Source organism: Eriocheir sinensis, chromosome 37 (genome assembly GCF_024679095.1).
Source record: "Eriocheir sinensis breed Jianghai 21 chromosome 37, ASM2467909v1, whole genome shotgun sequence".
Taxonomy (NCBI): domain Eukaryota; kingdom Metazoa; phylum Arthropoda; class Malacostraca; order Decapoda; family Varunidae; genus Eriocheir; species Eriocheir sinensis.
In genome coordinates, this window is record NC_066545.1 from 14,685,719 (window position 1) to 14,712,825 (window position 27,107).

The following is a 27,107-nucleotide window of genomic DNA, read 5'->3' on the forward strand; positions in this document are numbered from 1 at the left end:
GAACAATCTTCCTTCATCTGTATTTCCTCCTGCCTACGACTTGAACTCTTTCAAAAGGAGGGTATCAGGACACCTCTCCTCCCGAAATTGACCTTGCTTTCGGCCACCTCTTTTGATTCTTTTTTGGGAGCAGCGAGTAGCGGGCTTTTTTTTTATTATTGTTTTCTTGTTTTGTGTGCCCTTGAGCTGTTTCCTTTGTTGTAAAAAAAAAAAAAAAAAATACACACACACACACACACACACACACACACACACACACACACACACACATATACAAACAGTAGGCTATATTATGCTTCAAGAATATTGGGTACTATTATGTAAGTATGTACCCACATCTACAGTTGCTACTTCTGTTTATGTAGTACGCTATTGTTAGGCTATCATTCTTCTTCTTTTTGTTTTCCTGTTTTCTTATTCTTTTTGCTATATATCTTTATCTTTTCCTTTTCCTTTTCATTCTTCTTCTTTCTTCGTTTTCCTGTTTTCTTATATTTTTGCTACATATCTTTATCTTTTTTTCTCATTTCCCGTTTTCTTTTTCGTTTCTTTTTTGCTCTTCTTTTTGTTTATCTTTTTCTTGTTTTTTTTATTTTCATTCTTTTTCTTTTTCCATATCTTTATCATTTTCTTTTCATTTTCCATTTTCTTTTTCGTTTCTTTTTTGTTCTTTTCGTTCATCTTTTTCTCGTTTTTCTTATTTCCATTTCTTCTTTTTTCTACATCTATCATTTTCTTTTCATTTTCCGTTTTCATTTTACGTTTCTTTTTTGTTCTTTTCGTTCATCTTTTTCTTGTTTTTCTTATTTTCCATTTCTTCTTTTTTCTACATCTATCATTTTCTTTTCATTTTCCGTTTTCATTTTACGTTTCTTTTTTGTTCTTTTCGTTCATCTTTTTCTCGTTTTTCTTATTTTCCATTTCTTCTTTTTTCTACATCTATCATTTTCTTTTCATTTTCCGTTTTCTTTTTCGTTTCTTTTTTGTTCTTTTCGTTCATCTTTTTCTTGTTTTTCTTGTTTTCCATTTCTTCTTTTTTCTACATCTATCATTTTCTTTTCATTTTCCGTTTTCTTTTTCGTTTCTTTTTTGTTCTTTTCGTTCATCTTTTTCTTGTTTTTCTTATTTTCATTTTTTCTTTTTTCTACATCTATCATTTTCTTTTAATTTTCCGTTTTCTTTTTCGTTTCTTTTTTGTTCTTTTCGTTCATCTTTTTCTTGTTTTTCCTATTTTCCATTTCTTCTTTTTTCTACATCTATCATTTTCTTTTCATTTTCCGTTTTCATTTTACGTTTCCTTCTGTTTTTTTTTGCTCTTTTTCTCCTTGTCCTTTTTATTCCTATTATTGTTATTCATATTTTCACTACTCTCATTATCATACACAATGCAATATAGGTTATGGCGGAAGACAAGCCACGAATTAACACTGTAAATTACGATGGTTGTCACCCGAGCTGGCAACAAGGCGCTTCACTAACCGTGCCGGGTCATACAATGCTTCGTTCTATAAGGGCCATATTTTATAACGTACCGGGTTCCCATGACAACTATTTTCCAAGGTCACGCAGTAGACTTAATCGTTTTTTCATGGTTGATTTTCCTGTTCATGGTGTAGAGGTCGTGTCAACCTATCACTGCTTTGTCCACTGGAGGAGAATGATCGGTTTCACACACACACACACACACACACACACACACACACACACACACACACACACACACACACACACACACACACACACACACACACACATATATAGAGGTTTGGAACAGACTAAGTGAAGAAATAGTATCGGTGAAGAGTGTGTAGAGCTTCAAGGAAAAGTTGGATAATTACAGGTACGGAGACGGGACCTGTGGTGCCCCGAGGGCTGCGACACCACTCGCTCCAGTGTCATCATCTTCACCGGCAATATTTTCCGATGACAACAGCGGTATCGACCGCTAAAACACAACACGGACTCCAAGACATGATTGTCCCCACACGCACTGTTCATTTACCAACCTATACACAATTGCAATTGCCCATTAACGCACCCGCTTATCTCTCTAAGCCAAAACACAATCAACCGCGGCCAAAACACGATCAACCGCGGAACAAAATGTTATGAAAACAAAGCTGCGTCACCGCGTGAATTAAGCATGTCGGTTAGGTAGATTATTGTATGAGCTCGGTGTGAGTTTGATGTATGACTCACACGCCTGACGTATTACCCTCGCGATGTCTGTATGTATGTCTGCCTATATAAGAAGCATTTATTCAGGCTTGACCTCAGATCAACCAGCACTCTGTTCGTTGCTGGACACTCAGTTGTCCTTCCCTAGACAACATGGGTAGAACATTCATCTTTGCTACTGTGAGTATGGAGTAATGTGGTACCATAGAGGAAAGCGTATCTAACATATCTATTGTGTTCTATTATCTTAGTTTTACTTAGGATTATATTTCTATGATACTTTATTGTGTGAGTTTTTACTCAATATTATACCAGTGTTAACGTCAGTAACCAATAGTGAAAGAAAACCTGAAGACTCATTGAGTCTAGTAAGCCAGTCGCTGGTTTAAACAATATTTTTACCCTCTGTAATATTAAGTAGTATTAAGGTAGAATAAAATACATATAAGAAAGGCGACACCGTTTCATCACCCCATTTACGAACTCCTTTAAATACTCCTAAAGTACCAGAATTTTAAGTCAAGTGTCACTAGTACAAACAGTGTGTCGTCTCCCCTGTGTGACCCGGATTACGGGTTACAACAGACCACACGAGCGTAAGCCCAGGCCCTGTAAAATTACAACTAGGTAAATACAACTAGGTAAATACACACACACACACACACACACACACACACACACACACACACACACACACACATGATTTATTTCACAGTCCATGGCAACCCCAGGAACTTCTACGAGAGGCTTCTTAAAGAGGGAGATAACAGGAAATGGTTAAAAATACAGGGTTCTCTCCCTTTTTCCTCTCCTCTTTTAATGGTTTCCTCTCTCTCTCTCTCTCTCTCTCTCTCTCTCTCTCTCTCTCTCTCTCTCTCTCTCTCTCTCTCTCTCTCTCTCTCTCTCTCTCTCTCTCTCTCTCTCCTCCCTTTCTTCTTCTCTCAATCGTTACCTCTCCTCTAATTCCTTCATTCCTTAAGAGACGTTGAGTGGTGCGATGGGACACTGTAATATTTAAAAAGATATGAGAGAATTCCAAGGACTTCCCTCGCTGTCACCTACCTCATAACCTTGCATAAGCCAACATAACCTACAACCACATAGACAACATTACCAATAAAGAACTCTTCATAACACATACTCTACTACCAACATAACCTACAACTACATAGACAACATAACCCACAAAGAACTCTTCATAACACATACTCTACTACCAACATAAGTTACATAACATATAACTACATATAATATACCTATCTATCTATCTATCTATCTCTTTCTCTGTGTGTGTGTGTGTGTGTGTGTGTGTGTGTGTGTGAGCGGCAAGTAGCGGGCTTTTTTTTTTTTTGCACTCTTTTTGCTGCCCATGAGCCGTCTCTGATATATAAAAAAAAAAACCTCAGTGGTGTAGTGGCTATCCCGTCTACCTACCAATCCGTGGACCTCAGATCGTTCCCCACCCAGCTGTTCATCCTCCATTCCCGACCTCTCGATATATGGGAATACCTGAGGACACGTGGGGAAGGTAAACTAAGGTAACCCAACTATTGCACGTGCCCGGAGTCCTAAGGGAGCGGATGTTGCTGGATGTAGTATTGCTTCTATTGGCTTGTTAGGCAGTTATGTCGTTAGGGAGGGAGGGAGGGAGTTAGTTAGTTAATTTGGTAGGCCTATGTATGTAACGTATGTATGTACGTAACCTCATTACCTACAAATAATAACGTAACACATAATCCACTACCAACATAACCTACAACATACTTAACCCAACATAGCGACAGTTAGTTAGTTAGCTAGATAGTTAGAGTGGTAGGCAGTTTAATGGTTAGGTAATTTACTCTTACCTACAAAAGTCTTAAGTGGCCAGGAGACGGAGGAGCGCACTGAGGCAACTCGCAGCTTCCCGTGAGCCCCGAACCTTACCTTTGCCTTCAGACTCCTGGTACACCGCTGGGGGCTCTTGCTTACCTTGTGGGGCCATCTATAAGTGTTTACGTGAACCTCAGCGTCAGCGATCCCTGCCCGAAGCCGCTTATAATAGTGGATGTTTGATAGATTGGACGCAGCTTCCACGATAGTCTTTTTTTTATTGAGAGAGAGAGAGAGAGAGAGAGAGAGAGAGAGAGAGAGAGAGAGAGAGAGAGGAACCGCCCACCTCTTAACTCCCCTTCTGTGTGTGTGTGTGTGTGTGTGTGATGAACCTTCCTATCTCCACCCGTGTGCAACAGACAAACAAACAAACACACACACTCCATCAACCAAAAAAACAACAAATGAGAGTAATTACCACCAAAAAAGCATAATAATAATAGTGATAATAATAATAATGAGCAGAGTAAACCAGAACCGTCTCATTAACACCGCTAATAATCACTGCTCGCTAATGGCCCTCCACGCCCATTATTAATTGACAGGTGTGTGAGTATGTGCAGGTGTGTGTGTGCAGGTGTGTGTGTGTTCATTAGCGACTGATGGTTCGTATTAGTCATGGGGCGACGGAGACGAGTAATGAGATGACTCTGCCCACCTGTTGATCTGTGCAGGTAGGCAGGGAGGTGTGTGGTAGGAAGGTGTGTGGTAGGAAGGTAGGCAGATGTATGACAGCAGGGAGTAGCGGGCTTTTTTTTTATTATTGTTTCCTTTTTTTATGCCCTTGAACTGACTCCTTTGCTGTAAAAAAAAAAAAAGTATAGGTAGGTAGGTGTAGGCAGGGAGGTTGGTGTGCGGTAGGCAGTTGTGTGGTAGCTATGTAAGGTGTGAGGCAGGTGTGTGGTAGGAAGGTAGGTGGGTGGGTAGAGTTGGGTGGTGGGAGAGTGTTATTGGGTGTGGTATTGCTTCTATAGTTAGGTAGTTAGTGAATGAGTGAGTTAGTGAGTGAGTTAGTTAGTAGTCAGTGTATTAGATAATTATTCAGTCAGTCAGTTATCTAGTTAGTTAGATAGATAGATAGATTGCTAGTTAGGTAGTTTAATAGATAGATAATTGGTTAATCACTCAGCTATTTGTTAGTTCATTAGTTAGCTAGATAGATAATTACTTAGATTGGTTGTAGATAAGTAGGTAGTAAGTCATTTTGATAGTTAGGTAAGTAGACAGTCCGGTCGTTTGGTAAGTAGATAGCTAGTCAGGTAGGGAGGTGATAAGTAAAGTAGATAGGTAGTTGGCTACTTAGATGCTCTCAGTTTAGCTCCAGAGGTCTCAAGAGAGGGTGTGGCTGTGAGTGGGAGATGTGGCGCTAGTGTCAATGTGAGTGGAAGAGTGGTGCGGAGGTGTGGTGTGATGTGGAGGTGCCAGCGTAAGTGGAGGTGGAAGGTGTGTGTGTGTGTGTGTGGGTGTGGCTGCGAGTGGGAGATGTGGCGTTAGTATCAATGTGAGTGGAGGTGTCAACGTAAGTGGAGGTGGAAGGAGGGAGTGAGTGTGTGTGTGGGTGTGGCTGTGAGGGGGAGATGTGGCGTTAGTGTCAATATGAGTGGAGTTGTCAACGTAAGTGGAGGTGGAAGGTGTGTGTGTGTGTGTGTGTGTGTGTGTGTGTGTGTGTGTGTCGGGGACGAGGTCTGCACACAAAAGCGTCCTCTTGAAAACAAACACAGAGGAGGAATTTAAATGGATTACAACTCTTTTTTTTTTTCTTTTTTTCTTTCCCGAGAGCAAAATAGAGTAATTATTTCCCTCTTCAATTCGGACGCTCTACTTTCCGCCGTTGGTCAGCTTACACTTTTTTTTTTTTTTAGTTTTTTTGTGATTGTTTTTTTTTGGGGGGGTAAGTATCACTACCATCACTTGTTTTTCTTTAAGTTTTACTACTATTACTATTACTACTATCCCTTGTTTTTTTGTTTTCGTTCTCTTTTCTTTATTTTTCATTGCCGTTATTTTTTTATTTTTTTCTTTAGCTATTACTACCGTCATTTGTTTTTTTTTATTTCTTTTGTTTTCGTTATTTTTTTCTTTATTGTTCATTACCAGCATTTGTTTTTGTTTCTCTTTTGTTTTTTTCTTGTTGTGTTTTCGTTGTTTGTATCACTACCGTCATCATCATCATTACTACTACTACTACTACTACTACTACTACTACTACTACGATACCAACCACTACTACAACAACTACCATTATCACTACTACTATTCTCTTTCTCACCTGATACTACCACTACAACAACATCAACATCAACAACAACAACAACAACAACTACAACAACAACATTTATCATTACTATTATCTACTTTCCTTCATTTCTTTATTTTCCTTTATTTCTTCTCTCGCGTTCAATTTCCTTTTTTTCATCATTTTTGCATTTTTTTTTAGGGGATAGGATAGGGTGAGCGCTAAAGACATATCCTTTATTTTTCCGTCCTGACCTGACACATCATATCAACATTAATATAATCTCTTTTAAGTATTGTAGGACGGCCGAGGTGTGACGCGTAACACATACACACACACACGAAGACGAGTGTGTCACCTCACCTTCCTCTCTGACCCATTACGCCCCTTCTACATGCTCATATTAAAAGCATGCGGTGGTGGTGGGGTGGGAGGGGGCATGGGTGTGGCTGGGGATATGGCTGGTGTGTGGATGGGGAAGGTTGGTTACTGGGTCTCCTCCTCGTAGGGATGTGGTCGTGGTAGGGAAGTGTGAGGGTGACTGTGGAGTGTGGTTAGGTCATATAGGGTGGTTGGTGTGGCCTGGTAACTCTTTTAGGGGTGTGGGAGGGATGTGGTCAGCCATTACTAGGGTCTGGGGTGTGACTGGTGAGGTGTGGTTACTCTCTTTGGGGGTGAGGGAGGGATGTGGTCAGCCATTATTAGGGTCGGGGGGGTGGCTGGTGAGGTGTGGTTACTCTCTTTGGGGTGTGGGAGGGATGTGGTCAGCCTTTACTGGGGTCGGGGTGGCTGGTGAGGTGTGGTAACTTCAGGGAGGGATGTGGTCAGCCATTTCGAAGGGGTTGGGAGGTGGCTGGTGAGGTGTGGATACTACTCTCCGTGGGTGTGGCTGTGAGGTGGGTGACGTGGGAAGGGGGGGGGGTGACGGGGGGGGCTGGGTGTGGCGTGGCTGTGAGGTGTGTGTGGGGTATGGCGCGGGTTAGTTCTGGGCGTAGTAGTCTGGCTCTGCGGCGACCGGGTTCTGGGCAGCGCGAAGGAGGGCACCCACACCAGCCTCCACTGCTCGAAGACGCTCCTCAACTACCTGACGGAGGGTAGATGAGGTATATAAGATCCATAGGCCATCTTCTTAAACACCGGCGCCCATTCACACACATTTGGCAAGGCTTTCGCAGGAGTCTCGGGCATTTGCAGGGGTAGTTTTATGACCCTTCTGGCAGTCTGATCATTCTTTAAAACTCTCATTAGAACGCGATCGATCTCCCAAGCACACACATTTGGCAAGGCTTTCGCAGGAGTCTCGGGCATTTGCAAGGGTAGTTTTATGACCCTTCTGGCAGTCTGATCATTCTTTAAAACTCTCATTAGAAAGCGATCGATCTCCCAAGCACACACATTTGGCAAGGCTTTCGTAGGAGTCTCGGGCATTTGCAGGGGTGGTTTTATGGCCCTTCTGGTAGTCTGGTCATTCTTCTGTGCAATGAAACTTTAAAACTCTCATTAAAACGCGATTGATCTCATGAAAATACCCCTGGAAATGCCTACAACTCCTACGAAAGCCTTGTCAAATATGTGCTTGGGAGTTGAAATGTGTTAGAATCTGACCCTAAATCTCTATCTTTCTCTGTCAATCTCTCTCTTTATCTATCTATCTTTCTCTCTTTCAATCTCTCTCTTTATCTGTCTATATTAATCTCTCTATCTTTCTCTCTCTCTCAATCTCTCTCTTTATCTGTCTATATTAATCTAACTATCTTTCTCTCTCTCTCTCAATCTCTCTCTTTATCTATCTATCTTTCTCTCTTTCAATCTCTCTCTTTATCTATCTATATTAATCTAACTATCTTTCTCTCTCTCAGTCTCTCTCTTTATCTATCTATATTAATCTAACTATCTTTCTCTCTCTCTCAATCTCTCTTTATCTGTCTATATTAATCTAACTATCTTTCTCTCTCTCAGTCTCTCTCTTTATCTATCTATATTAATCTAACTATCTTTCTCTCTCTGTCAATCTCTCTCTTTATCTATCTATATTAATCTATCTATCTATCTCTTACCCGGGGCAGGGAGCGGTGAGAGTTGGCCTGCTGCTGAAGTTGCTGTGGTAGGCTGCGGCGGGGCTCCTGCAGTAAGTCCACACCCTCGCGCCCCTCGCCGCCCAGGGCCACCACCGCTGCAGGGTCAGAGCGTTTCCGTCCGTTCGTCCATCCTGGCGGAGAAGGGAAGGCGTGGAAGGAAGGTATGTCACTGTGGCGTGTGTTCTCAGAGGTTTTCGAGTCACCTCTCCTCCCGAAATTGATCTCCATTGTTGCCATCGTTCGTTGTTAGCTTATAATTATCGTACTCAGAGCATAGTGCTAACCGGTTTTATAGTGCCAAGAAACATCAGCAATTAACTATTTTAACGATAAATACAAATTAATCTCGTTATTGGGGCTCAGGAGTTAGTTTTGGGTCGGAAATCAGTAAATATTAGAGGTGAGTGCGATAATTTGGCAACGTTGCTTGTGGCCAGTCTACTAAACTATTTCTTTTTTTTTTTTAGGGGCAGTGATTAGCGAGCTTTTTAGTGTCATTATTATTTTATTTCTTGCCCTTGAGCTGCTTCCTTTACTGTAAAAAATGTTAACTGTTTCCCAAGGCTACAAAGGAGGTTAGCTGGGTCGATGTTTATGTTAAGTTATGTAAATCTTCCTATCTATCTATCTATCTTTCCTATCAATTACATTCCTTCCTTTCTCCTCCGTTCTTCTTTCGTTTCTTTTCTTCTCATCCTCATGTCTCTCTGTTCCTCCTCCTTTTTCTCTTCCTTTTTCCTTCCTTCCTTGTGTAGGGTCCCGCAATGATCTTCCTTCTGAGAGTTGAATTGGGTTGGGCGTATAAATGGGTTCAGGCCGCGTCCTCATATGGGTTCTGATGCTCAAAGGAGAATCCAAAACCGCGTAACCGACATATTCATAGCGTCCTCGTCTGCCTCTTTTGTTTTCTCATCATAGGCTAATGGGAGGTGATTGAGAGAGAGAGAGAGAGAGAGAGAGAGAGAGAGAGAGAGAGAGAGAGAGAGAGAGAGAGAGAGAGAGAGAGAGAGAGAGAGGGGGGCGGAGGAATGTGTTAAAAGTGAATGTTTGCAATGTGTCTGTGAATGTTTTTTTCAGCTTACTTTTCGCCTCGTTGATGTTTTTTTTTTCCTCTTTTGTTTTTTTGAGCGGCCGAAGGTTTCATTTTACGGTGTCTAGATTCTTTTTATGCACACGAATCCACCGCCATCAGTGTGTGTGTATGTGTGTGTGTGTGTGTGTGTGTGTGTGTGTGTGTGTGTGTGAGTGTGTGGAAGGTGTTGGATTTTGATTGAGTGGCATTGAGTGACCTGTTTTTTTGTCTATCTGTCTATCTATCTATCTATCTATCTATCTATCTCTATCTATCTATCTATCTGTCTATCTATCTATCTATCTATCTATCTATCTTCCTGTGTCATGATAATTAGGCAGATAGTGATTTTTGTTCCTTTTTTGTGTGTGTATCTAATCCTTCTAACAAACAAACAAGCAAACAAACAAACAAACAAACAGACTTCTATCACCTAAAAAACAACCTTTCTTCTTTTTTCTTCTTTTTCTTTTTTTTTCTTTAATTTTTTTGCGGTTTTTTTTCCTTATTGTTAATTTTTCTTTTTCGTTTCTACTCCTTGCTTTTTTTTCTTTCTTGTCTTTCTTTCTTTCTCTCATTTATTCTTTCTTTTTTCCTCTCTTTCATTCATTCATTCTTTTTCTATTTTCTTTCTTTTTCTTTCTTTCTTTTTCTTTCTTTCTTTCTTCTCTTTCTTTCTCTCATTCATTCTTTTTCTCTCTCTCTCTCTCTCTTTTATTTTCTCTCTCTCTCTCTCTCTCTCTCTCTCTCTCTCTCTCTCTCTCTCTCTCTCTCTCTCTCTCTCTCTCTCTCTCTCTCTCTCTCTCTCTCTCTCTAGCTATCTGTCTATCTAGCTATCTAAATCTCTATCTATCTTCCTATCTATCTATCTATCAATCTATTTCTCTCTTTACGATCAACTAATTTTCGCTTTCGACTCATTTTCTTTTATTTTGGTAACATTTCAGTGTGTTGAGCGCGCATATATTTGTGTTGATATTTGAGTATGTGTGTGTTTCGGGCTGTGCATACGCTATATTTAAACATCCATATTGCTCTCTCTCTCTCTCTCTCTCTCTCTCTCTCTCTCTCTCTCTCTCTCTCTCTCTCTCTCTCTCTCTCTCTCTCTCTCTCTCTCTCTCTGTTTATCTATTTATCCCTATCTATCTATCTTTCCTATCATCTACATTCCTTCCTTCCTCCTCTGTTCTTCTTCGTTTTTTCTCTCCTCCTCTTCTTCATCTCTTTCCTTCCTCTTCCTTTCTCTCTTCCTTTTTCTTTCATTCCTTCCTTTCTTCTCTTTTACTCTTCATGCGTTTCTTTTCCTCTCCTTTCCTCCTCTTTATCTTTTCTCCCTGTTTCATATCTCCTTTATCTCCTCCTGCTCTCTTCTCTTCGTTTGTCTATCTATCTATCTATCTATCTGGGTGTCGATCTCTTTCTCTGTTTCCCTTTTCCCTCATCACAAAGCCTAGAAATGAACCCCTAAATAAGGCCATGTATGAAGTATTATAAGACAATTCGCCGCCCAAGAACACATATTTAACAAGGCTTTCGTAGGAGTTGTGGGCATTTCCAGGAGTAGTTTTATGACCCTGGTGTTAGTTTGACCCTTCTTCTGTACCATGAACCTAAGGAAACACTCATTGGAACTCGGCTGATCCCCTCTTTAACCTTTAGAAATTGTTAATGTGAGAAGCGATAGAGTCTTATAATTCCAACCTATGAGTCTTTGTGTAAGGGATTTTGACACCTGCAGGAGGTTTAGGGACAAGGGGAGGGCGCGACTCACCTCTGCTGTACTGGAAGGTCTGGGAGGCGGCCAGTGCGAGGGAGGCTGCCAGGACCATCACGGTGATTCTGCGGACCATGGCTGCGGCGGGGCGGGGCGGCGGAGGGGCGGCGAGCGATGGAAGGGAGGAGGGAAAGTGAGGTTAGTGTCCGATGTTTTTTCGTTGTTGCTTGCTAGTTTTGTTCTTTGTTGAGTTATTTGTATTCGTACCTTTGTCTTCTTTTTTTTTATTACTTGGATTTTGTGTTTAACTATTGCGGCGGGGCGGCGGGAGTAGAGAGAAAGGAAGGATGGTAGGAAGGGAGGACAGAGGAAGGGAAGGAAGGGAGGCAAGAAGGAAGGGAAAGAGGAAGGGAAGGAGAGGAAGGAAGGAAAGAAGGAAGTAAAGAAAGGAAGGAAGGAAAGAGGAAGGGAAGGAAGGAAGGAGGGAAGAAAGGAAGGAAAGAAGGAAAGAAAGGAAGGAAGGAAGGAAAGAAAGAGGAAGGAAAGGAAGGAAGGAAGGAAGGGAAGTTGACTGATGCAATAATTTTACTTGGGATTTAAGGACAGACCATAGAGTTCCTGTGGTCTGAATATCTGTGGAAATCTATGTAAATCCCTAACTGCTACATAATCATCATCACCATCACCACCACCACCACCACCACCACCACCACACTGACCCCGAAGGCAAGTACGTACGTGTTAGAGACGAAAAAAACAAAAAAAAAAAAACATCGAATTACGAAAGCGTATCACAGAACTGCCCCCCCCCCCCCCCCCCCCCACACACACACACAGGCCAGCATGAACCAATGAAAAAATAAAGAGAAAGAGAGAGAGAGAGAGAAAGAAACGAAGCTGGGAGAAATGCTTTGAGATGTAAATACATTATTGAACAAAGGAAAAAACATGTCCTCACGTGTATTCTTCCCTAAGGAGGAGGAGGAGGAGGAGGAGGAGGAGGAGGGGGCGAGACACAAAGGAAGCGGTGTGTGGAGGGAATACGTGAGTGAGTGTGTGTGTGTGTGTGTGTGTGTGTGAGAGAGAGAGAGAGAGAGAGAGGGGGGGATAGATAGACAGACAGACAGATAGATAGAGAGATAGACGTAAATTAACAGATAAATCAATTGAAAATAAAAAAAACTAGAAAATATTGAGAAAAAAACACACATACATAAAAACAAACGTAATATTCCATTAAAAAAATTAAGATACAGAGGTCAAGCAACACACACACACACACACACACACACACACACACACACACACACACACACACACACACACACACACACACACACACACACACACACACACACACACACATACTGGTTGCTATTATTATATATATTTTATCGTCCTGTTTTCCCTGACTGACTTACGGTCGAGAAGTGGTAGCCAGGTGACGTTCGCACAGGTGACATACGTATACCTGATCTTACCTTGCCTACCTACTTACGAAATCTACTTACCAGTCTATCTACCAGTCTATCAATATCAAGAGACTATCACTTTCACTACCAACATCATCTTTTTTTTTTACGCCCCTACTTACCAGTCTATCTACCAGTCTATCAACCTACTTACGAAATCTACTTACCAGTCTATCTACCAGTCTATCAACCTACTTACGAAATCTACTTACCAGTCTATCTACCAGTCTATCAACCTACTTACGAAATCTACTTACCAGTCTATCAATATCAAGAGACTATCACTTTCACTACCAACATCATCATTTTATTTATTTATATTTATTTTTTTTATTTTTTTACGTCCAGGCCTATAGCGGCGCCATTTATTCTTACCTTGCTAATCTTGCTGAGCTTCCTACCTACCTTACTACTTACTGGTCTCCCTATCTATCTACTTACCTATCTACTTACCAATCTACTTACCCATCTATATAATGCAAGGGTATTACCACCACCACCATCTACTTACCCTAATAACCTGCACTTCTCACCTTTATGCCTACTTACCTATCTACTTACCTACTTACGTACCTCTCTCTCTCTCTCTCTCTCTCTCTCTCTCTCTCTCTCTCTCTCTCTCTCTCTCTCTCTCTCTCTCTCTCTCTCTCTCTCTCTCTCTCTCTTAAACGTTGCCGCTGGGATGAATAATAGATATATAACTTAAATTCCACTCCTCCTCCTCCTCCTCCTCCTCCTCCTCCTCCTCCTCCTCCTCCCCCTCCTCCTCCTGCCTCGGGATAGTGTTGCCAGATCCCGTCATGACAACCATGCTCTGTTACTGTATATTAATTGTTGTATCTACTGTCATATCGTTGCTTATTTATCTATGTCCTTGTCTGCTGCGAGCGCTGTGTGTGGCTGTGCGTGCGTGTGTGTGCGTGTGGGGGGGGGGGTAGGTGCTGCGTGTGTTGGGGGGGTAGGGGGAGGGTGCTGTATGTATGTGTGTGTGTGTGTGTGTGTGTGTGTGTTCTTGTTGCTGTTTTTTCACCTTTCTCCATCACCGTCATCATCATCATCATCATCGTCATCATCATCATCATCATCATCATCATCATCATCATCATCATCATTAACCCGACATTATCAGTTCACTCTATATCAAAGGCATTTCCCGGCAGACTCCATTTATCTCCTGTCAGATTGTAAAAGTACTCCATCCCCTTCCGGCTAACGTTCTAATTCCATCCCTTCACCTGATTCTCTCTCTCTCTCTCTCTCGCTCTGCCCCGATCTCTACAGTTTCTGGGTCGCCACTCTAATATATTGGTCGCCCTTCCCATATATATCAGTTCTACGTATGCAATGACTTGGGCTAATCTTACTGATATGTCCCTTCAATGGCTCTTTAAGATATCTTCAAGTATTGTTTTGGTCCCTAAGTTCATGATGCTCGCTTATTATTTCGCTAACTATTCGTATTTTGTTTACTGGTCATCTGTTATCAGTTATGCGTATGATATGACTTGGCCTAATCCTACTGATATGTCCCTTCAATGGCTCTTTAAGATATCTTCAAGTATTGTTTTTGTCTCCTAGTTCATGATATTCGCTTATTATTTCGCTAACTATTCGTATTTTGTTAACTGGTCATCTGTTATCAGTTATGCGTATGATATGACTTGGCCTAATCCTACTGATGTGTCCCTTCAATGGCTCTTTAAGATATCTTCAAGTCTTGTTTTTGTCTCCTAGTTCATGATATTCGCTTATTATTTCGCTAACTATTCGTATTTTGTTAACTGGTCATCTGTTATCAGTTATGCGTATGATATGACTTGGCCTAATCCTACTGATGTGTCCCTTCAATGGCTCTTTAAGATATCTTCAAGTATTGTTTTTGTCACCTAGTTCATGATGCTTGCTTATTATTTCGCTAACTATCGTATTTTGTTTACTGGTCATCTGTTATCAGTTATGCGTCTGATATGACTTGGCCTAATCCTTTCCTTGCTCTTTAAGATATCTTCAAGTATTGTTTTTGTTCCTAGTTCATTATATTTGCTTCCTTTTCGCCTTTCTATTCTCTTTTCTACTGGCTGTTCACGTTTTGTCACTTCTATGTTATCTAATCCTACTTACCTATCCTTATCTTTTGCCTTTTAGCCTATCTTCATCCTTTGTTTTTGTTCCCTAATTCGTGATACTCGCTTCCTATTTCTCTTCATATTATCTACTACATAGCCTGTTTATCTGTTATCAATTCTACGTAAGACATGACTTGGCTAATCCTTCTTATCCTCAATTATTGCCCCTTTAGGATTTCTTCACTCTCTCTCTCTGTTTGTTCCGTGTAGTTCATGATACGCGATTCCTATCCCTCCATTTCAGCGTTCACATCTGCATACATCTTTCACAGGGCAGCGTCTCTTCTTGACTCTAACCCTCTATTCCTCTGGCCACTCATTTCTCTGTTTTCTTACCCAGGAGGAACTCTGAGTATCCTTCTTTGCCTTTGAGCTACTTCCGATACTGAAAAAAAAAGCGTGATGACTCGGTGACGGTGAAGGCGGTGACGGAGGCGGTGGCGGCGGCTATGGCAGTGGTTTTAAGGGTCCCGAAGGAGGGGGTTACGTACCTCGGTCTGGGATTAGCGCGGGGGCCGACCTTTCAAGGGAGGCGAGGCGCTATAGAAAGGTGTGTACGCGGCGGCTGTGTGGGTGTGCGGGAAGGGTCGTGGAGGCATGAAAAAGCAAAGATACCGTGGATTCATAGACGGGAGGGAAATAGGTGTAGGAAGATGTAGGAAATGAAGGAGAGGCTTGTAAGGGGGAGAGGGGAGCTTGTAGGGGAAGGAAAGGGGGGGGAATGGGGAGAGGGGAGAATATAGGGAGCTTGTAGGGGGAAGGAAGGGGACAGGTAGGGAGGAAAAGGGGGCTTGTAAGATGGAAGGGAGCGTTCAGGAGGAAGGGGAGCTTGTAGGGGAAGGAAAGGGGGGGGAATGGGGAGAGGGGAGAATATAGGGAGCTTGTAGGGGGAAGGAAGGGGAGAGGTAGGGAGGAAAAGGGGGCTTGTAAGATGGAAGGGGAGCGTTCAGGGAGGAAGGGGAGCTTGTATAGAAAAGAAAGGGGGGGGGGGAATTGGGGGAGGGGTGAATATAGGGAGCTTGTAGGGGGAAGGAAGGGGACAGGTAGGGAGGAAAAGGGGGCTTGTAAGATGGAAGGGGAGCTTGTATGGGTAGGAAAAGGGGGGTATGGGGAGAGGGGACAATGTTGAGAGCTTATAGGGGAAGGAAGGAGAGAGGTAGGGAGGAAAAGGGGGCTTGTAAGATGGAAGGGGAGCTTGTATGGGTAGGAAAAGGGGGGTATGGGGAGAGGGGAGAATGTTGAGAGCTTATAGGGGAAGGTAGGGGAGAGGTAGGGAGGAAAGGGAGCGTGTAAGAGGGGAAAGGGAGGCTGTAAGGGGTAAAGGGAGTGTGGGTTATCTGCTTCTATGAGTCTTTTTCTGCTGTCTCTTCTCACCTCTCATTCGGACTAAATCTCTCGTGGGAGTTTCAAGCTGACTCAGAAAATATGGTCCTATCTATCTATCTATCTGTCTGTCTATCTATCTATCTATCTGTCTATCGGTGGGTTTGTTGGTAAGACTTGTTTGTTTGTTATTACGTGAAGTTCCTACGTTGGTTCGTGTTCCTTCATTTTTTTTGCAGATTGATATAAAAGTGATACTGTAATTCTCTCTCTCTCTCTCTCTCTCTCTCTCTCTCTCTCTCTCTCTCTCTCTCTCTCTCTCTCTCTCTCTCTCTCTCTCTCTCTCTCTCTCTCTCTCTCTCTCTCTCTCTCTCTCTCTCTCTCTCTCTCTCTCTCTCTCTCTCTCTCTCTCACGGAAAGAGCGTTGTAATTAATTGTGTGATAATGATGTGGAATTCTCGTGCCCTGAGAGAGAGAGAGAGAGAGAGAGAGAGAGAGAGTGGTGAGTATGTTTATATAATCTCGAAAGCGTGTTCTCCGCTGCCCATTTCATTAATTTAAAGCGTTTGTGAATGCTGTGAACAAATAGCCTAATGGTATGGAGATTGATGAAGTAGTAGCAGTAGTAGTAGTAGTAGTAGTAGTAGTAGTAATACTAATATTATTATTATTATTATTATTATTATTATTATTATTATTATTATTATTATTATTATTATTATTATTATTATTATTATTAATAGTAGTAGTAATAGTAGTAGTAGTAGTAGTAGTAGTAATAGTAGTTTTTAATCTTATTTTTATTGTTTTTGTTGTTTTTTGTTATTGTTGTTGTCGTTATTTGATGTGATGATGTATTTGTTATTTCTTTTTGTTATTTGAGAGAGAGAGAGAGAGAGAGTCATTTCATCTCTCTCTCTCTCTCTCTCTCTCTCTCTCTCTCTCTCTCTCTCTCTCTCTCTCTCTCTCTCTCTCTCTCTCTCTCTCTCTCTCTCTCTCTCTCTCTCTCTCTCTCTCTCTCTCTCTCTCTCTCTCTCTCTCTCTCTCTTGGGAAATGTTTAACTGCAGTTTTATGATTATGAAAAATTCTCTCATAGCTCTGACTTCCCTCCTCTCCTCCTCCTCCCTCTCCCTCCTCCCTCTCTCCTCCCCCTCCTCCCTCTCTCCTCCTTCCTTGCCTGCCTGCTTTGGATTAAAAACAAAGGTGGTTTCATTAAGATTCATAACGTGAGTCCCAGTAGATCTATTGCATTATGGGACGGGGGACTAGGTGTGTGTGTGTGTGTGTGTGTGTGTGTGTGTGTGTGTGTGTGTGTGTGTGTGTGTGTGTGTGTGTGTGTTTGGGAGGCATAGGAGGAAGAATTGGAGATGGGAAAGGGAGAGAAGAGGAAAAATATGATGATGTGGGAGGAATAATATTGAGAATAATGGTGGTTTAATTGCTAGGGCTGCCATACATAGGGGGCCACATGCTCGTTGGAAAGGCGCAATCAGAGTGAAAAATATTCCTTCAAGTAGCGGCAAGACCAAGATTAAAACCATATACTTCTCTCGTTTTTGTTACTCCTCAATGAAGCTGCCGTTACAAAGGCCTGACCAGTGAGAAACTCCAAGTCAACTGTGACATCAAGATCAAGATTACTAATAGCCTTCTTTTTCAACATTTGCGAGTGCTAACCATTTGCAAAGCGCGTGAAAGATTATTAGTATTTGATTTAGCACGCAAATTATAGCTTAGCAAGACCAGAAACAGCACTGCGAGAATGTCTGTAGGGTTTATAAGAGGACAGGACGCGCATATTTACAAGAATGAAGGCTATTTAAGGGCAAGACGAGTAGAAAAGAACAAGCAGGGAAAGATAACGTTGGAAAGGAAGCCTGATTGGTGGTTATTAGAGTCAAAATATAAAGGAAAAAAATGAGAGAGAGAGGAGAGGAAAACAATACAAATTCGACATTTTTTAGAGGATATAACTTGTATTTTTACGGGAAAGAAGAGAATTGAAAGGCAAGACTTCAAGAAAAAATACCTAGAAAGAGAGAACGTTGAATAGAAAGCTTAGTTAGTTGTGATAAGTGTCAAATAATAAGAGAAACAAAAGAAAAAGAAGGAAATATTGGATCTTCGACATTTTTAAGAGAACATAACTTGCATTTTTACGGGAAAGAAGAGAATTGAAAGGCAAGACTTCAAGAAAAAATACCTAGAAAGCTTAGTTAGTTGTGATAAATGTCAAATAATAAGAGAAACAAAAGAAAAAGAAGGAAATATTGCATCTTCGACATTTCTAAGAGGACATAACGATCATTTGAGGGGGATTAAGTAACTATTTGACGGGTGTTAAACTACCATTTTAACCAACAATGCTCTTCGACTTCATAACGAGATAACAGCTAAAATGAAAAATGTGAATAATTGGAGCTCTTTGATACCGCGTTTGCCTCAGATTATATTAGAGAGAGAGGAAAAGGGAACCAGAGGAAAAAGAAAACATCAATTACTGTAAAATATCAACGAGGGAAAGGAAGGGAGAGAGAGAAAAAACGTAGATTGCTGGAGTTGAAAAATACTTGAAAGTGAAGTAATTTAGTGAAAAAATGAAGATGGCGTCATAATTTTTACTTCTGGGTCCCGTAAAAGAAGAAAAGAAAAAAGAAAATGGGATACGATTACTGTGAAAACTATTACTCCCATGATTATTACAAACTCTCCCATCCTTGGCTTAAAAAAAAGAAAGAAAGAGAAAAGAAATGAAGAAAAAGAAATGGGATATGATTACTGTGAGAACTATTACGTCCAGGATTATTAAAACTCTCTATTCCTAGGCTATAACCTCGACGCCTCGGTTCCAATAATATATCAGCGTTAGATTTTCCTCCGTACAATTTCCATATGAACCTTTATTTACGGGTTCATTTATATACATTCATCAAACTATAGAAATGAAATATGTGTGGTGTAGGCTTTTCCCTCGACGCCTCAGTTCCATTAATATATCACCATGTTAAATTTTCCTCCGTACGATATCCATATAAACCTATCCAACCACCTCTGTCAGATCGTTGTCCTCATAGTATCGTATTCACCGGGTATTTCGACACCACTATTGCCAAAGCACCTCAGGAAATAAAGGTTTTAAGGGTAACTTTAAATGAATCTCGTTATTAGGGTCCAGGAATCAGTTTTTAGGTCAGAAATCGGTAAATATGAGACTGTGCAGGACGATATGGCGCCTTTGCATCCAACATTAAATAGGAAAGGATTATATATGGTGTAGATGGGCTTGCCAGAGAGAGAGAGAGAGAGAGAGAGAGAGAGAGAGAGAGAGAGAGAGAGGGGCCGGAGGGAGAGCATGGGATGAACAAGGCATTAGGGGAAAAGTTAAATAAAGCTAAGGCTGTGTGCATGGGAGAGGGTGGTGTTCAATGCGTGTATCTGATAGTTTGAAACATATAACGTAAACTAATTAATGTATTGTTATTATCAGGATTTGTGTTCGTATCTGTATTATTATTATTTTTATTATTATTATTATTATTATTATTATTATTATTATTATTATTATTATTATTATTATTATTATTGGTAGTAGTAGTAATAGCTGTTTTGTTATTGTAGATGTAGTCGTAGTAGTAGTAGTAGTAGTAGTAGTAGTTGCAGTAGTAGTAGTAGTAGTAGTAGTAGTAGTAGTAGTAGTGGCAGGTGTAGTAGTGATAGGAAAAGGATAGTTAGGCTTTAATAGTAGAAACAGCAGTGATAGATGTCTTAGTGAAAGTAGAACAGTAGAATAGTTATAGTGGTAGAAACAGCAGTAATAGCAGTAACAAAGGCAGCAGTAGTAGTAGTAGTAGTAGTAGTAGTAGTAGTAGTAGTAGTTGGTGTAGTAGTGAAAGTAGTACGATAGTTACAGTGGTAGAAACAGCAATACCAACAACAACAATACCAACAGCAGAATCTTGCCGCACCAGGAGACCCGAGGCTACACTCCGACAAATGTGTTCTTAGGCCACAAAGAAAAGAGTACATCCTTTCTTTCGTTTCCTCACGGCTCAGCAAGAACGAGCAAGAAATACATATATACTGATAGCTTTTCTTGCCCCAGACTAACACCACTTAACAGCAGCACCAATTCGCTCCTTTTTTCAACATCAGGTAGCAATTGTAGCGACCAGAATGAAGGTTTGTTATGCTCCTCCAGGGTGTTCAATACGGTAGCAAGTCAGGCCGGTCTTTTGCTACCCTGTCGATTATAGTCTTCAAAGAGTTCGCTTGTAAATACTATAACTAACCGTCGATGGTCTGCCAAGAGTCCACTTCTGACTTGAAATGAAGGAAATTGCGTTGGTATAGTCTGGTCTCCTTCACTCAGGATACTCTCTTACAGGAACAACCCGATGAGGAAGGTCGGGTTCTGGGTAGCGTGCCACATGCCCGTATAGCCGAAGTTGGCGTTGACGGACTATGCAGATATGTCGAATCAGTCTCACGGGATAGTCGCCGGTTGGATACTAAGTCATTCTAGCGATATTCCATAATTCTGCGTAGATACCTAGAACCAAAGGCATCAATCCACCTTTCCACATTAATTCCATTTATACCTATATCAGCAAGTTAGATTTTCCTCCTTATAATTTCCATGTGAACCTTTCTTTTGCGGTTTAATTTATATACATCCAACCACCGCTGCCAGATTGTCATAGTATCGTATTCACCGGGTTCTGACGATATGATAGTTTATATTGAAGACATATCAATTGCCTTCACCACAGACACGAAAAATTAAACGGAAGACAAGATAAATTATTCCACCCTCAACGAAATACATGGGCTTTGGCTGCGGGGTTAGCGGCGGCGGTGGTGGCGGGCGAGGCGAGCGGCGAGGCTGGCTGGCGCGTTAAGGTTCCTGCCAGAGTCCGCATTCTCAGCCGCTCTCGCCCCTCACAATTTCACAACTAACATTCCCAAAGGCCACAAGAAGATAAGTCGGGTTCTCGTGAGTGTCTTTTCACATTCATGGTGCAAAAGCCTTGTCAAACTATCACTAGGCTCGTAAAACTACCCCGCTACTTACTGCCCCTTAAAAAGTTAGAGAACGTAGGTATAAAAACTAAAGAGCTAGGAATAAGCAAGGCCAAGAAATGAACGTATTACAAGAACGTAGATCATCACTGCTATGCTAGAAGGTGATTAAACGCCTAGTGTGGGTGGAAATCAAGAAAGGGAGCCCAGAAGTGAAGTTTAGGAGCCCAGACATTACAGGAAGCGACCCACCTCACCGGGACTATGCCAAAGGGTGATCCGACGCCTCGTTACAATGGAGCTCTCTGGGAAAGGTGCTGTGAGGAGTTATGGAGGAAGAGGAGGAGCGGAAGGAGGAGGAGGAGAAAAAGGAGAAGATTGGTAGGCGCCACAAGAGATAGGAAAAAAAAGAGAGAGAAGATTAGGAAGAGGAGGAGAAAAAGGAGAAGATAGGTTGGCGCCACAATAGATAGGAAAAAAAAGAGAGAGAAGATTAGGAAGAGGAGGCGAAAAAAGTAGAAGATAGATAGGCGCCACAAGCCATGGGGGAAAAAAAAGAAGATAAGGAGGAGGAGGAGAAAAAGAAGATCGGTAGGCGCCACAAGCGATAGGAAAAAAAAAAGAGGTAGAAGATTAGGAGGAGGAGGAGAAAAAGAATATAGGTAGGCGCCACAATCGATAGGAAAAAAAGATAAGATTAGGAGGAGGAGGAGGAGGCGGAGGAGGACAGGTAGGCTCCATAAGCGAGGGTAAAAAAAAAAGAGAGAAGATTAACTTGAAAGTGAGGAAATGGATCCGTAGAGTTACCGATAAAGGGAGAGTGAAGTAACACCAAATGGATAGGGAGACGGGGGAGGAAAGAGGGAGGAAATGGGAGGAAGAGAGCGGCTGACTGACTGAGGTGAAATGCATTATGAGGAGGGGAAAAAAATATTGAAGATAAACGTGAAAGTGTGGAAATGGATCCGTAGAGTTACAGATAAAAAGAGAGTAGAATAACACTGAGTGGATAGGGAGGCGGGGGAGGAAAGAGGGAGGAAGTGGGAGGAAGAGAGCGGCTGACTGACTGAGGTGAAATGCATTGTGAGGAGGGAGAAAAAATAGACAAGATTAACATGAAAGTGTGGAAGTGGCTCCGTAGAGTTACCGATAAAAAGAGAGTAGAATAACACTGAGTGGATAGGGAGGCGGGGAAGGAGAGAGGGAGGAAGAGAGCGGCTGACTGACTGATGTGAAATGCATTATATTTTTTCCCCTTGAGATGCTTCCTTTACCGTAAAAAAAAATAATAATAAATAAAGAGATCCAATTCGATTCCCAGGTATAGGTGCGGTATGGTCAAAACTTCCGTACCTAATTAATAAAGAGGGACGCTATCTAATTAACTTCCCAATGCACGGGTAAGATGTAATACACACCTGTTGGTTATGAAGGGATCTAGTTAATTGAGTTCTCCCGCAAAGGTGAGCGACAAGAACACCTGCCCAAAGCGTATGATTAAGAGAGAGGGAAAGAGTAATTCATTCATGCACAGGTAAGATAGACATAATACACACACCTGTTAATTATGAAAGGATGTAGTTAATAATCTCTCACGCAAAAGTTAGATTACAAAAACAACCTCCGCAGCGCTTGTTAATGAAAGAGGAAAGATATGATTAAGTTCCCATTCACAGGTAACAGGTAAAAAGGTCACCTGTTAATTATGAAAGGATGTAGTTAATAATCTCTCACGCAAAAGTTAGATTACAAAAACAACCTCCGCAGCGCTTGTTAATGAAAGAGGAAAGATATGATTAAGTTCCCACGCACAGGTAACAGGTAAAAAGGTCACCTGTGGATTATGAAAGGATGTTGTTAATAATCTCTCACGCAAAAGTTAGATTACAAAAACAACCTCCGCAGCGCTTGATAATGAAAGAGGAAAGATATGATTAAGTTCCCATTCACAGGTAACAGGTAAAAAGGTCACCTGTGGATTATGAAAGGATGTAGTTAATAATCTCTCACGCAAAAGTTAGATTACAAAAACAACCTCCGCAGCGCTTGATAATGAAAGAGGAAAGATATGATTGAGTTCCCATTCACAGGTAACAGGTAAAAAGGTCACCTGTTGAATATGAAAGGATGTAAGTAAGTCGGTTCTCACGCAAAGCTAAACTACTAACGCAACCTCCGCAGCGCTTGATAATGAAAGACGGGAGCTAGATATTCTCATGCGCAGGGAAGGTGAAACACACACACACACACACACACACACACACACACACACACACACACACACACACACACACACACACACACACACACACACACACACACACACACACACACACACACACACACACACACACACACACACACACACACACACACACACACACACCTGTTGATTATGAGGAGATCTAAATTTAATTATGTTCTCTTGCAAAGGTAAATGCAAAAGAACATCCTCCGCAGCGCTTGATAATGAGAGAGGCAAACTAGATTTACTTTTCCATTCACAGGTAAAGTTAATTAGACACACCTTTACATTATATAACTGTGTAAGGCTCGATTTAAGTTAACATCCGAAGATGAACTACAAGAAGAACCTCCGAAACGTTTAGTAAAGAATGAAGGAATTTGGATTTATATTTTTCATTGACAGGTACGATAGAATAGACACACCTGTTGATTCGATAACTATGTAAGGATCAAATTAGGTTAACATGCAAAGGTGAACTATAAGAAAACAACCTCCGCAGCGTTTGATAATGAGGAGGGAAGCGATTTCAATTAATTACCTTACCTGGAAGTAAATTAAAACGACTCTCACCTGTGTATTACGAGATGCGAAGTCAGGGACGTGGACAACTGGGCAGGGAGGTGCTCACTCTCGTCCTGTCGTCACTGGAATGAGGCTTTACCTTTCCCCACACCGCCTTTTATACCCTCAGCTTTTTACCGATCAACCAATCAGAGGACATAGATTCCCAAAGCCACGCCCACTTCGTATCTGGAAAGTCTTGTAGCCAATCAGCATAGCTCCTCCAACACTCCCACCCTTACCCCCGCCCACTTCTGTCCCCTGCCTACTGATACCACCGCCCCGCCCACTCATTGCTATCTCATCCTACGTGCTCGCTGTCCCCCTCTCGCCCCCTCATCCCCCGTACCCCCGTCACCCAGTTTGACACCCATGCCACACCCACGTGAGATCGAGGTGGATGTGTGGGTGGTACAGCGTCATCAGCCTTAGGGAATTCAAACACGCACACACACACACACACACACACACACACACACACACACACACACACACACACACACACACACACACATGCCCAAAATAGTAAGGGCGGTGCAGCAGCTGTGACCGGAAAAAATAAGGGTGTGAATATGTGTGTTGGTGGTGATGATGGTGACGGTGATGGTGATGGTGGTGGTGATGATGATGGTGATGGTGAGCTTTATTTTTTGTTTTCTGTATTTGTTGTTGTTCTTGTTGTTAGTGTTAGTGGTGGTGGTGGTGGTGATGGTGGTGGTGGTGGTGGTGTTGCCCTTGGGTTGTTTCCATTATTGTACAAATAAAAGTATAAAAAAATAAGTTCAGGGTAGGGTCTTTTTGTTGTTGTTGTTGTTGTTGTTGTTGTTGTTGTTGTACACACCACAACACTAAATCAACACATCATCACATAAGTATTGCCTAACACCTCACCTTTACTACTCTCTCAGCAACACACACACACACACACACACACACACACACACACACACACACACACACAGCACACTAATAAACAAACAAACAAACACCAACACACCAGCTTCCCCTCACAAACCTTCACACACCAATAACTCATAATGGATCATATATATATTTTTTACCTCACCTGGATCAGTCTTACCTGGCATTTACCTGAGGCCACGGACGGATGAGACGTACGTATGCCTGGGGTGTGCTGGGGTGAGGGAAAGGGGGGGAGGGTGATGTGGAGTTGGCTATATTGTGAGGTAATGTTGTGGGTGTGGTGTGGTTGGGCGTAGTGTGGCGGGGTGTGGAATTGGCTTTATTGTTAGGTAATGATAGGATGTGGTAGGCTGTGGAGTTGGTTATATTGTGAGGTGTGGCCAGGTAGGGTAAAGCTTCGGTTTGATGAGTAGGATGAACTGGGATGTGGGGGAGCAACATGACCTCAAGTATCCTCTCCCGCCGCTGGGGCATCCTAGTGGGCAATGTGAGAGATGTAAGAAGTACTGGTCACCCTTGCCAGGTTATCGTACTCAGAGCATAGTATTTACCGGTTTCTGACCCATAACTATTGGCAAGAGACATCAGGATCTAACTCTTTTAACGATAACTATAAATGAGTTTCGTTACTGGGCACAGATTTGAGGTAGGAAGTCGGGAAATATAAGCGGCTGAGTACGACAATCTGGCGACGTTGGTCAATACTACTGGCGTCCGATATATAGCGAGGTGGTGCTTAGAGGCATGTTAGCTTCCTCTCCTTGTCTGCTGCGGTGAGAAGTGCGGCTTAGTGTTAGCTTGAGGCGTGGTGGAAGGGGGCGTAGGGGGAAAAAAGGGTGTTACGTTAGTGTGTGGGAAGGAGGGAAATGTGTGTGTGTGTGGAAGGGGAGATATATATGTGTGTGTGTGGAAGGTGGGATCTTTATGTGTGTGTGTGTGTGTGTGTGTGTGTGTGTGTGTGTGTGTGTGTGTGTGTGTGTGTGTGTGTGTGTGTTGTTTGCTTGTTTATTGTTTTCTTATTAACGGAAAAAGGAGACAGGCGGTATGTAAATAAAAGGAGAAAGAAAACACTTGAATTTGATGTTACATGAAGGATTAATATTTACGACTGTCTTGTGTTATTACTTGGCGTTCATTGGTCATAATAATTCACTTAGTACTTGGAGTGTTTGGCGATTGTAAAGAAAAAAGACAAACCAAATATAAGATGAAAAAAAAAACGAAAATAAAGAGAAAAAAAAAACAAAAGAGCACCGTCAAAACACATGTAAGAAAAAAACAAGTAAACAAAATTACAGGAAGACAAACAAAACACATGAAATAAACAATAAAAACAAAAGAAATGAAAAGGGAATAGTGTAGTATTTCCCGCGGCTGTCTTGGGCTGAAATGTGTTGGGTAAAAAATCTACGGTCAGCCGCCTCCATATTTCACTAACTTTATGTTGTGTTGATGTTGGGGGGGAAAATCTACGTTCAACCGGCACCATATTTCACTAACTGTCTATGTTGTGTTGATGTTGGGGGAAAAAATCTACGTTCAACCGACACCATATTTCACTAACTGTTTATGTTGTGTTGATGTTGGGGGGGGAAATCTACTAAATTCATCCACCACCATATTTCACTAACTGTATATGAAGTGTTAATGCTGGAAAAAAATCTACGTTCAACCGGCACCATATTTCATTAACTCTATATGATGTGTTGATGTTATGTTGTGACTATGATTTGTTTTTTTTTGCTTATTTATTTATATATTCATTTATTATTATCATTCACGACGGTCTGTGTTGATACGCGGTTAAAAAGTCTACGTTAAGCCGTCACCATATTTCACTAACTGTTTATGTTATGTTAATGTTATGTTGTGACTATGATTTGTGGTTTCGCTTATTTATTCATTTATCTTATTTATTTTTATCATTCACGACTGTCTGTGTTGATACGCGGTTGAAAAGTCTACGTTAAACCGTCACCATATTTCACTAAGTAGTTATTATGTTATTACGTTATGTGTTGTTACTGCGATTCGTTTCATGTTGTTATAATTATTTTTTTCATTATTCTTCACTACATCAACGAACAGTCACTCAGCGCTACGTTAAGTTACACTCGTTAGACGTTACATTAAGTAGAGTCGTTTTCATATATATTGATTTGTATATATATAACGTTCGGTGTAGAACGGAACATCTTTGAGCTTCGTTCGAGAGCAATGAGGCGAGAGAGAAAGGAGTTAAAAGGAAGGAAAAGGGACTGAGGAGTGTAAGAGATGGGAAGG

General features: G+C 41.6%; 2 protein-coding genes across 2 annotated transcripts in view; one reads left to right on the forward strand and one right to left on the reverse strand.

The window, feature by feature from the left end:
• Positions 1-6,508: 6,508 nt before the first annotated feature.
• Positions 6,509-24,020, reverse strand: LOC127008332 (pro-corazonin-like). Its single transcript, XM_050880218.1, has 4 exons — positions 23,910-24,020; positions 11,208-11,288; positions 8,344-8,495; positions 6,509-7,370 (listed from the first exon to the last, which is right to left on the reverse strand). The coding sequence occupies exons 2-4, from the start codon at positions 11,284-11,286 to the stop codon at positions 7,266-7,268; spliced, it is 336 nt and encodes a 111-aa protein (XP_050736175.1). The 5' UTR covers positions 11,287-11,288; positions 23,910-24,020; the 3' UTR covers positions 6,509-7,265.
• LOC127008326 (sodium/glucose cotransporter 5-like) overlaps positions 8,390-27,107 on the forward strand; it is a 50,934-nt gene continuing 32,216 nt past the window's right edge. The window contains exons 1-2 of the mRNA XM_050880210.1: positions 8,390-8,525; positions 11,225-11,348. Of these exons, the coding sequence (XP_050736167.1) occupies positions 11,325-11,348 (24 nt within the window). The 5' untranslated portion in view covers positions 8,390-8,525; positions 11,225-11,324. The remainder of the gene's footprint in view (positions 8,526-11,224; positions 11,349-27,107) is intronic.